This window comes from Leptonychotes weddellii, chromosome 1 (assembly GCF_054177405.1).
Source record: "Leptonychotes weddellii isolate Sample4059 chromosome 1, ASM5417740v2, whole genome shotgun sequence".
NCBI lineage: Eukaryota > Metazoa > Chordata > Mammalia > Carnivora > Phocidae > Leptonychotes > Leptonychotes weddellii.
In genome coordinates, this window is record NC_138369.1 from 139,329,255 (window position 1) to 139,343,720 (window position 14,466).

The 14,466-nt window shown below is 37.4% G+C and overlaps 1 protein-coding gene across 5 annotated transcripts in view; it reads left to right on the forward strand.

Moving 5' to 3' along the window:
- CCDC191 (coiled-coil domain containing 191) overlaps positions 1-14,466 on the forward strand; it is a 94,822-nt gene that overhangs the window by 9,866 nt on the left and 70,490 nt on the right. For 4 of the 5 annotated variants that reach the window (XR_014138221.1, XM_081796762.1, XM_081796767.1 and 1 more), the window contains exons 3-7: positions 634-775; positions 4,382-4,525; positions 7,651-7,829; positions 9,487-9,710; positions 12,774-12,927. Coding sequence is in view for 4 of the 5 variants with exons in the window: in XM_081796762.1 (XP_081652888.1) it covers positions 634-775; positions 4,382-4,525; positions 7,651-7,829; positions 9,487-9,710; positions 12,774-12,927 (843 nt within the window). In the remaining variant the exon portion in view is untranslated. The remainder of the gene's footprint in view (positions 1-633; positions 776-4,381; positions 4,526-7,650; positions 7,830-9,486; positions 9,711-12,773; positions 12,928-14,466) is intronic. The other variant, XM_081796772.1, reaches the window with a different exon arrangement.

Below are 14,466 nucleotides of genomic sequence, written 5' to 3' on the forward strand. Positions count from 1 at the left end.
ACCATCTGAGCCACCCAGGCGCCCCAAGAAGTTCTTTTATATTGTGCAGGTAAACCAAAGTGCCAACACAGTTTGTCCACCTCCACCAATCCCATGAATTGGGCCGTGTTTTTACTCTTGATTTAAAACCTTCTGGATAACTACAGTTCAGTGACTCTATCCCAATTTTATTGAGCCTATAGTTTATTTAATATATGATGGGAGGTTCATTCCAGGGGTAGTAATTTGAGGAAGTATAGCTACTCTGCCTCTGCTTCATATTCATATGCAAATCCTCGTGGCAATGGGAGTTAATAAAATATTGTATTTTTTATTTAAAATAAAATATCCAGGTGTCATGATCCCATCACTAATGCTCTAAACAAAAGTTATCTAAAGTTTAAATAACCTTTTATTCAAAAATAAACATTGTGAATACATGTTAAAATTTGGTAAAATATTGCAATTAATTTCATGTTTAAAAAATTAAATTATTTGGGGTGGTTAAGCCTCCAGAGTTCCTTTAAAAATGGAACAGTGGAAGTATCTTAGTAGGTGGTAGAAAGTCAGTTTTCTTGAGTAGGAGAAAAATTCTTTAGCCCTAAACAAAGTTGTCATCATCTTAATGGATTTTTTTTTTCTGTGATATTGAAGAAGGTGGAGAAAGCCTCAGAATTTGCAGTTTCAAAAGCATTTTCTCCTACAAATTCCAATTTGTCCAGAAGGCTTTGGAGCCAAATCATAGATTTGGAAACATCTGAGCAAATAGAGGATCGTGATGAAGTCTATGCGGAAGGTAAGAGAATACATTTTTTTGCTGCAGTGTTAACAGTTCTTTAGAATACAGCTTATTAAAGCATAACCTATAATGCATTTCAAAGTACAGAATGGAAATTTTTCATTCTTTTGCGCTTCAGTTTCGTGTTTTTCCACCTCCCTGAAACTAATCTATCCTGGAGTGAACTCCAATATTACAAGTAAGGCTATATTTAAGGCTCATTCTGTCTTCTGAAATGGAACCACATCAAGAGGCAGGTTGATATGACACAGCTAACTAGTGAGTGTTATAAGGTATTCATCCTGTGGCATGGAGGGCAACATGATCACTTGATCTAGTATTATGAGATCATTTGACAATTAGTTTGCAAATCCACTTTATTCTTTATGAAGAGAGTCTAAGATTGATCTAACCTTCCTACCTCCCCAAAACATTTACTCCTCTGGAATTTAGTATTTTAGTTTCTGTTGCTCTTGGGAACACCAGCATTTAGGGATGAATAGATCAGGAGGAACCAGCAAAGACTGGAAAGGAGAAGCCACAGAGGAAGAAAGTCAGAGTGGCCATGTCCTGGAAGCCAGCTTCCATTTGGATGATTGTCTCTCTTTATTCCATTAACTTATTCCATTAAATGTCTCTCTTTATTCATAGCATGTCTTTATTCAAAAAATATATATATACATATATAATTATTTATGTTTATAAGTATGTATATGATAAAAACTTTTATGTTTATAATCTATTATATATATTTAAAAAATTATCACTCTGTGTCAGGTACTATTTTAGGTACTAGGGGAACCTAAAATTTTGAACAAGAGAGGCAAAGCCCTTGCTTTCATGGGGTATACATGCTAGTGTGAGAATAAAGGAAACTTAAAATTATTAGGTAGTGATAAGTCATTCAAGTTTGGACCTGAATAATAAGAAGGAGCCAGCTAAGCAGTAATGGAGGAGGGGCATCCTAGACAGAGGGAAAGGTAGCATCAAGAGTTAAAGTATAGGCAAGCTTGGTGTGCTTGAGGAACTGAAGGAAGACTAGTGTGGCTGGAACATCCCAATGGAGATGAGCGTGCAGGAGTGAGCAAAAGACCTAGTACATAGGGCCTATAGGCCTGGTAAAAGAATTTAGATTTTATTCTGAGTATGATGAGACATCATTGAAGGGTTTTAAGCAGTGGTACAACAGATCAATATTTTAAATATGAAAAGTGGATTATAGGGGAGAAAAGGAGGGAAAAGGGAGATCTGTGAGAGGCTGGTGCAGTGGTCTGGGTGAGCAGTAAAGGCCCTTGGTCTTGGGTGGTTGGTAGAACTGGAGATGGAAAAAGGAGATTGGTTCAGAAATTGGCAAGACTATGTCTTGCCCACCCCATCTCCCAACCCACTGTTGGGAATACACAATATACTTTAGCCTCTTAAAGTTTCTGAGAAGTCATGCTGTCTAAAAACTAATGTTTACTTACCCCAAATCCCAAGCTTCCTATACCTGGAAACTCCTTTTAGCCTGAAATCCATATTCCTATCCTGAAGAGTTAGTGATACACATTAGAAAGTACTAGTGTATGAACAGAACATGGTTTTCAAAGGTTTATATCCCTTTTTCTCCTCTCATCAATCATCTGTTAATATTCAATAAGAACCAGTGTTCTGAGGAACATATTTTGAGAAACTCTGCTTTAATGTAGCCTTAGAGCCTCTGATCCAACAGGAGATGTTCCTGCAGTTGAACTCTCCAAGGGTAGTTCGCTTTCTTTGTGCTTTTGGGGCACTTCATAGCAAACCTCTCTTTACTAATGAATGGCATTGAGTAGATCTGAATTATTCTACATATAAATTATTATACATATAAATGTCTGACTTACTGTACACAGGGTTACTCAGTAAATATCTGTCCCCTTTCTCTACCTTCCTCTGAAAGCCAATAATATTTGTTGCTAGTATACTTTTTACACTTGGTTTCTACTATCTTGATTCATTCTTTTCTATTTTATATGTCCCGCATTCCTATCTATTTTAAATGCCTTTTGGCCTCATTTAATGTAAGAAACATTCCATTCCCTCAGAGCTATATGATCATGGTAACAGTGATGAAGATAGTGCTGAAATATATACTTTTCTTCTTTGAAACCCCTATGCCTACCCATAGAGCTGTTTGATAATGATGATAGTGATGAACGTATTGCTAAAGTAGACATTTTCTCTCATACCTATATATTTAAGATTTTCTGAATATCACCAAGTAAGAAATTCAAATAGAAGTTGGCTTCCAGGAAATCACACTATTTTGATTTTCCTCCTACCTCAATGGCCTCTCCTTCCTAGTCTGCTTTTCCGGTTCTGCCTTATCTCTTCAACCCCTAATACTGGAGTTCTTCAGGGCTTATTCCTGGAACCAGTTCTCTACCCATCTTCCTCTTTTGGTGCTCTCATCCACTTCTGTGGCATTAAATTCTATCCATATGCTGATGACACCCACATTTATTTCTTGAGCTTGGACCTCTCCCCAGAAATCCAGAGTGGTATAGCCAATACCTGTTTGACACTCTTATTTGTATGTCTCCTAAGCATTTCAAACCCAACTAGTCTAAAACTGAATTCCTGATCTTCCCTCCTGACCTGCTTCTCCCTCAGCCTTCCCTGTCTCAGTAAATGGCATCTCCATTTTTGCAGTTGCTTAGGCCAGAAACCTTGCAGACTTCTTTCATTTCCCATATCTACTGCATCAGCAAATCCATCAATTGCATCTCAAAACAATACTTTCTAAAATTGGACGATTTTTAATACTTCCTCTCCAGGTCCAGGCTACTGTCACTTTCCTGGATTATTGCATTTGCCTCCCAATTGGTGTCCCCTGCTTCTGTGCAAGGGATTTTCAACCTCAGCACTGTTGATGTTGATTTTCAACCTCAGCACTGTTGATGATATAACAGATAATTATCTTTCGGGTGGGGGCTGTTCCATGCATTGTTGGATGTTTAGCCACATATCTGCCCTCTGCCTACCAGATGCTAGTATCATTTATCCCTGTTATGATAACCAAAAATGGCTCCAGACATTGCCAGATGTCCACTGGGGGGCAAGATCATCCCTGATCTAGAACCAGTGCTCTAAATCTGATCCCCACATTACCTCTTTACTTTATCTCCTGTTATTACCCCTTCACTCACTCCTTTCTAGCCACACTGCCTCCTTTCTACTTCTCCAACACTCTGGACATTCTCTTCCTTAGGACCTTTGCAAATGCTTTCCCTCTGCATGGAATAACCATATGGCTCACTCCCTCACGTTCTTCCCTTCTTTGCCCAGATGTCTTCTCAGTGAGGCCTTCTTTGAACCCCAAATTTAAAACTATCAATACCTACCTTCCATTTCTTACACACCATTTCTCCTTTGCCTGCTCTGTTTTTCAGATTTACTTATTTTTTGTCTCTCTTCAATTAGAATGTAAACTTCGTTGGTGATAAGTTTTATTTGTCCTATTTGTTGCTCTTTTCCCAGCATCTAACACAGTACCTGACACATGATAGATGCTCAGTATTTACTGAGTGAATGAAAACAGTGAATGAAGAAAGTCTTTGAAGTAATAGGAATATTAAAAAGATTTTTTTGTTTTATTGATAGCTCAGGAGCTAGTCAATGACTGGTTAGACACCAAACTTAAGCAAGAACTAGCAAGTGATGGTGAAGATGGTGCTGAAGACACTGTGTCAAATATCCTTCCTGTGCCGGAAGCCAGTGATCATTTGAAATATGACAAGTTTGATGGTAAGAACTTGTCTGATTGTTCTAAGCTTTAACATCTAATGAATGTATCTAAGAAGTCTTTTTAATTGTTTTGAATAATGCTATATTATTTGACTTTTCTATGATTTGCTTAGTTTTATAATTGGCTTTAATTTTTCTTGGTTCAATTTAAATTACTTATCTGTATTCTCAGTATGTTCATGGTGTTTTTTAAATTAAAATATTCTATTTGTAATTCTTCTTATGATTATAATAGCAATTAATGCTCTTTGAGTGTCTCTTCCCATATATTGTTGGATGACTCTTTACTCTGATGGGGCTACATTTAAACATTTTATATTTATAAAAGAGTTTACTACTTGTACACACAACTAGTGAGTGAGGGTTCCTCGAATGTACTCAGAATTTGGTATTTTTTTTCCTCAGCATAAAGGTAGGCCTGGTGATGGTGGTGGGCAGCAGCTCCTCATGTGTGACTCACACACCCTTGGTAATCTCACCTGGCAGAATTCCCCTTGTTTAGGACTCTACAAAAATCTACAAAATCCCCAGCCTAGGAATCACAAAGTCATGAGCTCTTAAAGTTAGAGGAATCCTTCTAGATCACCTAGTCTGATCTCCCTGCTTCACCCCCTCAGATAGAGATCCTTCTGTAGTATCCCTCACATGGGGTGATAGAATCTCTGCCAGCACATCTCCCAGGATAGAAGGAGCCCATTCACTTGTTGTGGGGCTCTAATCCTCATACATTTTTCTCTCAGGAGAGTTAGGAGTTTGACCTCTGTAACCCTTTAGTGTAAGAGAAAATAATACCATGTTCCCTTTCCCAAGAAAAGTAGTAGTGTTGTTGTTGTTGTTTGCACGTGATATAATCATGTCTGATCTCTCATATACTTCAATGTTCCTAGCTTAAATATACCAATTCTCACAGTAGTTCTTTATATCACATTGTTTCTAAATCTTATCATGCTGGTTGCCTCCTTCTGGATGTTTTCTAATTTATTAATGTCATTAAAGTGAGGCATTTTCATACTTCATATTTATTCTGAAGCATATACGGAATATAGTGAAACTATGACTCCTTTCATATGGTGCTAATAGATCTAGTTATATTTCTTTACCAGGCCTCATTCATCTTATGCTTGTAGAGTTTTTTGTTTTATTTTCCTTTTTTTTTTTGATTGAAACATTCCTATTATGTAGCCATTTAAAAAGGATGTTTACCAAAAATACTGATTAATGGGATTATCTCAATAGACTCAGAAAAAGTACTTGACAAAATCTGACAACCATTCCTGATAAAAATGCTCAGCAAACTAGTAATAGAAGGTAAATTCCTCAACCTGACAAAGGGCATTTACTGAAGTCATACAGAAAACAAATACCAAAATGACAAACATAAGCTATACGTTATCAGGAATTACATCTAATGTAAATGGATTAAACAGTCCAATTAAAAGACAAAGATTGGCAGAATGATTTTTAAAATACGACATAATTATATGCTATCCACAGGAGACACAATTTAGATTCAAAGACACAAATAGATTGAAAGTAAAAAGATGGAAAAGCTATACCATGCAATCAGTAACCAAAAGAAAGTGAGAGCAGCTTACTAATTAAGGAAAAAAATAGACTGTAACATAAAAAATTGTTACTAGGGACCAAGAAGGGCATTTTATAATGATAAAGGGTCAGCCATCAATAAAACATAACAAGTATAAACATACATACACCTAAGAAAAGAGCCCCAAAGTAGGGGTGCCTGGGTGGCTCAGTTGGGTAAGCATCTGTCTTCAGCTCGGGTCATGATTTCGGGGTCCTGGGATGAGCACTGCACTGGGCTCCCTGCTCAACGGCGAGGCTGCTTCTCTCTCTCTGCCCCTCCCCCTGCTCATGTTCTCTCTCTCTCTCTCTCAAATAAAAAAAAAAAAAGCCCTAAAATACATGAAGCAAAAACTGACAAAGTTGAGGGGAGAAATAGGTAATTGTACAATTCTCCAAATTATTTGGAGACCTTATACCCCATTTTCAGTGATGTATGGAACTAAACAGAACATCAACAAGGAAGATGTTCCTATAATTAGTCATTGAGAAAATGCAAATTAAAACTACCTTGAGTAACCACTACATACAGTTTATATCCAAAGACTGACCATACTAAGTATTGGTGAGGATGTAGAGGAACCAGAACACTCCAATACTGCTGGTGAGAATATAAAATTTTGTGACCACTTTGGAAAACTGCTTGACAGTTTTTTAAAAAGTTAAACAGATACTTCTATGATCAAGCCATTCCACTCCTAGGCATTTTTCCAAGAGAAAACAAAGCATATGTTCATACAAAAACTGGTACACAAATGTTTATAACAACTTTATTTGTCATAGCCAAAATCTGGAAACAGCCCAAATGTCTATCCATGAATGAATGAACAAATTATGGTATACCCATACAGTGGAATACTAATCAGCAGTAAAAAGTGATGAACTGTTGATACAACAACATGATGAATCTCAGAAGTAATTGTGCTGAGTAAAAGAAGCCTGACCAAAAAAAGAGTACATAGTGTATGATTTAATTGATAAGAAATTCTAGAAAATGTAAATTAATTTATCCTGAGAGAAAGCAGGTCTGTGGTTGCCTGGGATAAGACCGAGAACATGGGGAGGAGTGGGAGGAAGAGATTGCAAATCAGTTTGAGGACCCTTTTGGAACTGACAGACATGTTCTTTATCTTGATTATAGTGATGGTTTTACTGGTAGATGTATATGTCAAAACTTATGGTAGACTTTAAATATTTACAGTGTATTGTATGTCAGTTATACCTCAATAAAGCCATTTAAAAAAAACAATGGAGTCTTCAAGGATGTTTAGACTGAAGTAGTATCTTTTACATTTGGCAGTGAAGGAGTCTTTCATGTCTTGGGTGATGATAATTCCTCATGAGTGGAATTTTCTTTCCTCTCAGTTGAAGGTAGTTAATTGCTGAGGGCTATACTCATGCAATTGGCATTATCAGTTACTATTTATTGAACACTCAGCTTCATATTTTTATTGTACCAAGATTATTTATATAAATATGGAAATTGTACTAAATTTTTTTTTTAATTCTCCCTTTTTTTGTTGTTACTCTGTCTCCTCCAGAGTTGTGTGGCTATTTGGAGGAAGAAGAGGAAAGTACCACCGTTCAAAAATTTATAGACCATCTGCTCCATAAAAAAGTGGTGGATTCTGGAATGTTGGAAGATCTTGGAATGAATGGAAACCAAGACAAGCAGCAGCAGAAGGATCCTCGTCTTACCATGGAGATGAGACATAAGCAGGTGGGAGGGAAAAACAAAATTAAAATGGGTAACAGGAAGCAATCTTTGTGTAGCACATTTAATAAGCTTAAATAAAGACTTAGGTTTTATTATGAAAAAGAGTGCCATCTGTGGTTTGGTTAGAAAGAATAAAAATAAAATATAAGAACTTAGAAGAAAAATAATGCTCATAAACTGAGGACAGGAAACAGTTTATTTAAAAAAACCAAAAGAAGGAATAATTGATTTTGAACAATGGAGTGGGTGAACTAAACTTTATTAGTTTGTATATGGTACTATTATAAATATGTAGATTGGTTTTGCTTGAATTTGATTTTTGAACTGTGACATCAAAATATTAATATCATGAATATTCTAGTGACTGTTATAATGATAATTCTTTTCCAGACAACTGAAAAATTGACTCATTTTGTGATTATAATTTGAAAGGGAGGACAGATCTGAATTAAATCTCGTTCAGCTGTTTTGAATTAGAAAGGCATATGGGAACTTTCTTTTCTTCAAAGGGAATAAATAGTGGGTTATAGGAAAAAGATGCGTCTCAATTCTTTGTAGAGGAGCTTCAGGAAATCAGAATGACCAAGTCTTCTCCACATGTCCAGAACTAAGACTGAACTAGAATGAATGTCTATACATTGTATGTTGTCTTTTTATAACCCTGAATTTCTGATTGCTTTAAAGCATTAAGGTGTGCCTAATCAGCACTGAGGATGTTAGAAAAAGGGGTAGAAGTATGATCCTAGTTTGGGTTTGTGATAAAAGGGAGGAGAGAAGGTTCAATAAGAGATTGCCAATACCTAGAAGTCTTATAAGTAAAGAATAAGATAAGGTCAGTGAAGAGGGAGGTAAAGGAGCACTCCTTAATTCATAGCTAGAAGAGCCGCTAGAGAATTAATGGGTTTGAAAAATTGATTGTGCTTATTCAGAAATATCATGGTTTTGATTTCCAAATATGAGCCAGAATCATTGATACATTTAAATAACGATCCAAGTGAATAGTGTTGTGGGGCGCCTGGGTGGCTCAGTCGGTTAAGCGTCTGCCTTCGACTCAGGTCATGATCCCAGGGTCCTGGGATCGAGCCCCGCATCGGGCTTCCTGCTCTGCGGGAAGCCTGCTTCTCCCTCTCCCACTCTCCCTGCTTGTGTTCCCTCTCTCGCTGTGTCTCTCTCTGTCAAATAAATAAATAAAAATATTTTTAAAAAAATGAATAATGTTGTGTTCCTCAGGCAGTAAATCACTGTTGTATCTTTCACGATGTAGCCTCCCCAAAATATCCATATTCTTTCTTAAATGGCATGCACAGAGGGCCTAAATAAACAGCAGTAGTATACACCTTGGAAAATTTTAGGGGTGGGATATCATTACTATGTAAGAATCCAGAACTTGGCATCTGACCCAGTAAATTTTCAACTTTTCCATGGTGCAGATCATTCCCAGAGTGCTGGGAGTCCTCTGACCTGACTTCATCTAGACTTCTGTATTGGCTCTTACCCAAGTAAACAAATGAATTCTTCCTATTCTTCCAATGAACAGTGAGCTTCTGGGCCAGAATCTTTCCAACTGGGCATATTGTGAACTTGGAAATGTATTCTAAGCTTTTGTGTATCCTTTGCTACTTGAAAGGCTGCATTCCACCCTCACTGTGTTCTCTTTAAGGTAAAAGAAAATCGCATGAGACGTGAGAAAGAACTGGAGCACCAGAGAATGGAAAAGACCCTGAAAAAATCGGTCTTCTTAGAGGCTCAGTATTTGGTGCAGGTAGAGAAGAGAAAGAAGGCTCTGGAAGCCAAGAAAGAGGAGGAGGAGATTCAAAGGGAGATGGTAAAGCTGCGGAGGGAGATAATTGAGAGGAGACGAACTGTGGAAGAAGCATGGAAAATGTAAGCCAGCCGTGGTGAGCGGTGTGAAGTTTTTTTTGTCTAAGCAGTCATTTTGGAAGTTTAAAAACATGGACATTGTGATAACAAAACACAAAGAAGAAATCACCCACGATTCCATGATGTTAACAAATTGTTTATGTTTTTCTGTTTCCTCTGGGTCTTGATCCCTTTACATACTTAATTGCAACCATAAAGTACATTTATTTTGCTTGTTTTAGTTAACACATTGCCCAGAGTCCTGAGGTCTGTATATTATTTCTCCATTGAGTTCCTAGACCGTAATTTATGTAATTAGCGTCCCCCCCATCTGATAAGCATTTCAACTATTTCAGGTTTTTCACCATATAATAATGCAGTGAGCTTCCTTGAGCATAGAGCTTTCTACATTCTTAGGCATGTAATTACTGAGTTAAATGGTATAGGCCTTTGATGACTCTTGAAACATTGGCAAATTGCTTTCTAAATGGGTTGTACTTATTTACACTATTGCTGGCAGTGGACGAGGTTACCACACTCTTTTTAGCATTGGGAAGTACTATCATTTTCAATACTTTTGCACTTTCAATAGGTATTATGTTGGTTAGTTTGCATTTCTTTGGTTACCTGAACATTGTTAAAATTGCCTGCTAATTGTGCCTCAGCCTATGTGAAGGGTGTGAGTGTCTTATCTTCTGATAATCATACAGAGTCATCATTGCCCTCCAACCACTGACAATGAACAGGAATATCTGAGCTAAGAGGAAAATCAAAATAGTCCTCACAGGATGTAGTACTGTTATATATCCTCATGCAGAAAATGAGCTTCTAAATGAAATAACTAATGTATTTATTCTGAGAAACAGCACTGGTGCATGAACTGCAAAAAGCCTTGGAGTAACGTGCCTGAAGTGACTGAATACTCAAACTCAGAGGCCAGAAAGACCTATTCGATAATCCCTCTCGCCCCCATCAGCCTACACAGCTTTTCCCCCTGTGTTCCTGATTGCTCTTATTCTACCCAATTTAAAACAGCTCGGCAGTGGACGAGTGCTTCGCTCTTTCAAGTGCCAGCCTCAGGCCTCCTCCAGACACCATTCCTTTTAGAAAGCAATCACCGGTGTTTTAGTGAGTTCTTGCTAAGGTCAACCTTACTTTTAGATTGCTTTTAAACCCTGAAAAATCTAGGCTGACCTAAAATAAATAGTGAAAACAAGTAACATTTGATGGGAGCGGGATGCTGTGCTCATAGTGGGCACTCAACAGATGCTCACTGACCACTCGTTAAAATCTTAGCCATGGTTACAGTGATTCAGGTAACATGCTATACTGCTAGCAGATGAACTGATTTAAACGTTCCACAAGGCAATTTGGCAATAAACAACAGGAGCCATAAAAATGGTATTACCGCTTGACCTGGAAATTCCAGTCTTAGGAAAACACCCCTAAGAAAATGATCAGAAATCCAAAGATTTGTGCACAAAGATAATATTATTTATAATGGGCATTAATAAATACTGGAGAAATTAATGAAAATGGTTATACAATGAGGCAGCACTGACTGTTGTCAGTGTTTTTCTGGGTGGAAATATGGATGGCTTTTATATCCAATTTTTCACAATAAGCGGCTATCCCTTTTATAACAGATACATATTTTAATGTTATTTGAAAATCAGATCCATGGTATTAGAACTGTATTTCTTTAAATGGCCACTGTGGTCGGCCTATAACTGTCTAATATAACACTGTTATGGCATTTGGATAGAGTCAGTAAAATTTTATTATTGATAGTTTTTAATTTCTTTGTAAGCTATCCTAAATCTGCTTTATTGCATAGTTTCAAAATATCTCCTCTAAGAGATTTATTAATTATTAATTAAGGCAAAAATGGCAACTTCATACTGGAGAGGTCCCCTTAGCCAAGTGATGGTTAACATCACCAATAATAAGATATAACACTGTGTGTCCTCTGTATGTATATGAGAATTAATGAGAATGTCTATAGAGTAGCCTGGCATCCCTCTCAACTTGAGTTTCCACAACTATAAAGTGAAATTCAGAAAGATAAGGTGACCTGTGTGAGTTTTCACAGCTGGTTTGTGGCCAGAGCCCATGAATCCTGATTCCTGACTATTTCTACTGTATCATTGGTAGTATATATACCTTCCACACATATACATACATATACTTTAGTATACTCCAGTAAGAAGGCAGTGACTGTGAGCTTGCTTGAATTGGCATGTGGAAGAGGGATGACCTGGATGAGAAAGGATATGTGGGTGAGACAGCGGATGACCAGAGAAATAAGCAACAAAGTTACAGAGCGATTCCTGTCACTTGCCTGAAAGTTTTTTCCTTATTGTTATTAAGTTCTATTTTTTCTCTTTTCAGCTATTTTAGAATTAATATAAATTTCACTCTCTCGTTATACAAGAATACCTGATTCTTTTGTTATTTTTCTCCCTAGAAGCCTTGTAAAAGCCTTGGGGTAAAAATCTCATCCCTCTCTTACCTGAGGGTCCTTTTTTTGGTCTCTCCCTTAGAAGAAAAGAGAGAGCTTATGTCTACATATTGTTAACTCTCAAATTTTGATCAAAGTATCCCTCGATGATAAACTCAATAAAAATACTTTACCAAAATATTTATAGGGCTTTCTAATTTCAGAGTGTAACAGTCTCTTATTTAATCTATATTTTATAAAGGAGTAAACTAAGGCTTAAAAAAAAAAAATCACCCTACAATGTAGTTTTAGAACCAAATCTAAAAATCTGTCTTCTGGGGGTGCCTGGGTGGCTCAGTCGTTAAGCGTCTGCCTTCGGCTCAGGTCATGATCCCAGGGTCCTGGGATCGAGCCCCGCATCGGGCTCTCTGCTCCGCGGGAAGCCTGCTTCTCCCTCTCCCACTCTCCCTGCTTGTGTTCCCTCTCTCGCTGTGTCTCTCTCTGTCAAATAAATAAATAAAATCTTTTAAAAAAAATAAAAAAAATCTGTCTTCTGATGGAAAATTCAGTGTTCATTCCACTATAGTAGGTTGTAATTACCCATCGTTAATTCTGTTGTTCATACATGTTTTTAAAATTGTTAACAGAGAGAGGAAAAAGCAGGAAGAAAATTCTCCCAAAAATACAGAAAAAGGCATGGTTCAGAGTGATTATATTCTTCTGGGTGAAGAAAAAATGGCGAAAGAAAGAAAGAAGAAACTGAGAGAGTTATTAATCCAAACTTTCAAGGAAAATCATCAGGTGGGAATTATAACTTCTCTTTTTTCAGCATTCTGTGGTGTAAATGACAGAGGGCTCCATCAGAGATGGGCCAGTGTCACACTAAGCCCAACTGAGCCTCATCGCAAATACCAAATTGCCCACACCGTTGGTTCTATGCTGCCCACCTGACCTAGGGCATGGGGTTGTGCTCCAGTCCTCTGTGCAGGGGCTATTCTTATAGATACTTTGATCTTGGGAAATCGGGTGTGAATCTAGGGTGGCTTCCTAAATTACTCTTTTCAGAATAGCATGTAACTACTAATGTAGATCTCTGGTAGGTTGTGAAAGCTTGGCTTCCACAGTCTTCTGGATTATTCAGAAGAATTACTCAGAAAAGTCACTTGCCTTCTGGGAGCTAAGATCTTAAAGCAGTGATACACTTCTCCTTTTCATGGTCTGCATTTTATTTTACTCTTTTCTCCCTCTCTTTTACTTTTTGTAAAAAACAAAACAAAACAACAACAAAAAAAACTAGTCTATTTTTATTGACAAATGAGCATCCTTTCCAGGCCATTTAAGCAGAAGTTTCTTTCAGTGAAGTGGGATTGACAGCAGTATGCCTTTGGAACTTATAACATTTCAGGTAAAAGGGATTAGTTGGAAGATATGTAAAGTGAGAAGGTTGGATGAGAAAAGATAGATATGATATTTTATATTTCTTGTAACACCCACCCAAAGCCTTAGGCTTCGCTGAAATTCAGTGAAAGTTAGTGAAGTGAATGCAGGAATGCACAGATTTAACAAGAGAAAAGACAATGTCAAGATGATATTGAGGGAGCTTGATAAATATAGGATAGACTTACAGAAGCCCTGGAAATCAGTATCAGAAATTTGAATATAATATTGATAACTGGGATATGAGCAAGAAAGTAATGTAATCTAAACAATTTAAAGAGACATGGGCGCCTAGGTGGCTCAGTCGCTTAAGCGTCTGCCTTTGGCTTAGGTCATGATCTCAGGGTCCTGGGATTGAGCCCCGTGTCAGGCTCCCTGCTCAGCGGGGAGTCTGCTTCTCCCTCTCCCTCGTGGTCTCCCTCTCAAATCTTAAAAAAAAGAGAGAGAGATATGTTTGATGGAGGTATTTTGGACTGATGGGCAAGAAGTCATAATTATTGAGATATAAAACAACAAAAGCTTTGGTCAGAGTTTTGGCTTTAGGAATAGTGAGGGAAGAGTTAGCAGGAGGAAATGTTAAGAGTTGACATTAACATTTTGAGAAAGATTGGCAAGGACTCAGATGCTGTATCCTTCACAAGACCGAATTGGTGTGTCCTACGATAACAGTTCAGATTTCTGAAGGAAAATGGGAAAGGAGATGAATACTCAGGGGGCCATCTAGAGAAGGAGTGAGGAAAACGTGCCATGATCTGTTACCCATCCAATGAGAGATGAATAAGACATGTGTTTTCTAGAAACTTAATTTTTAAATTCACTGTACAGGAAGAAATAATACATGTTTTAGGTAGAAGTGGCTAGTTATGAATTTTAGACACTTGAGAAGAGTTTTACAAAATTAGT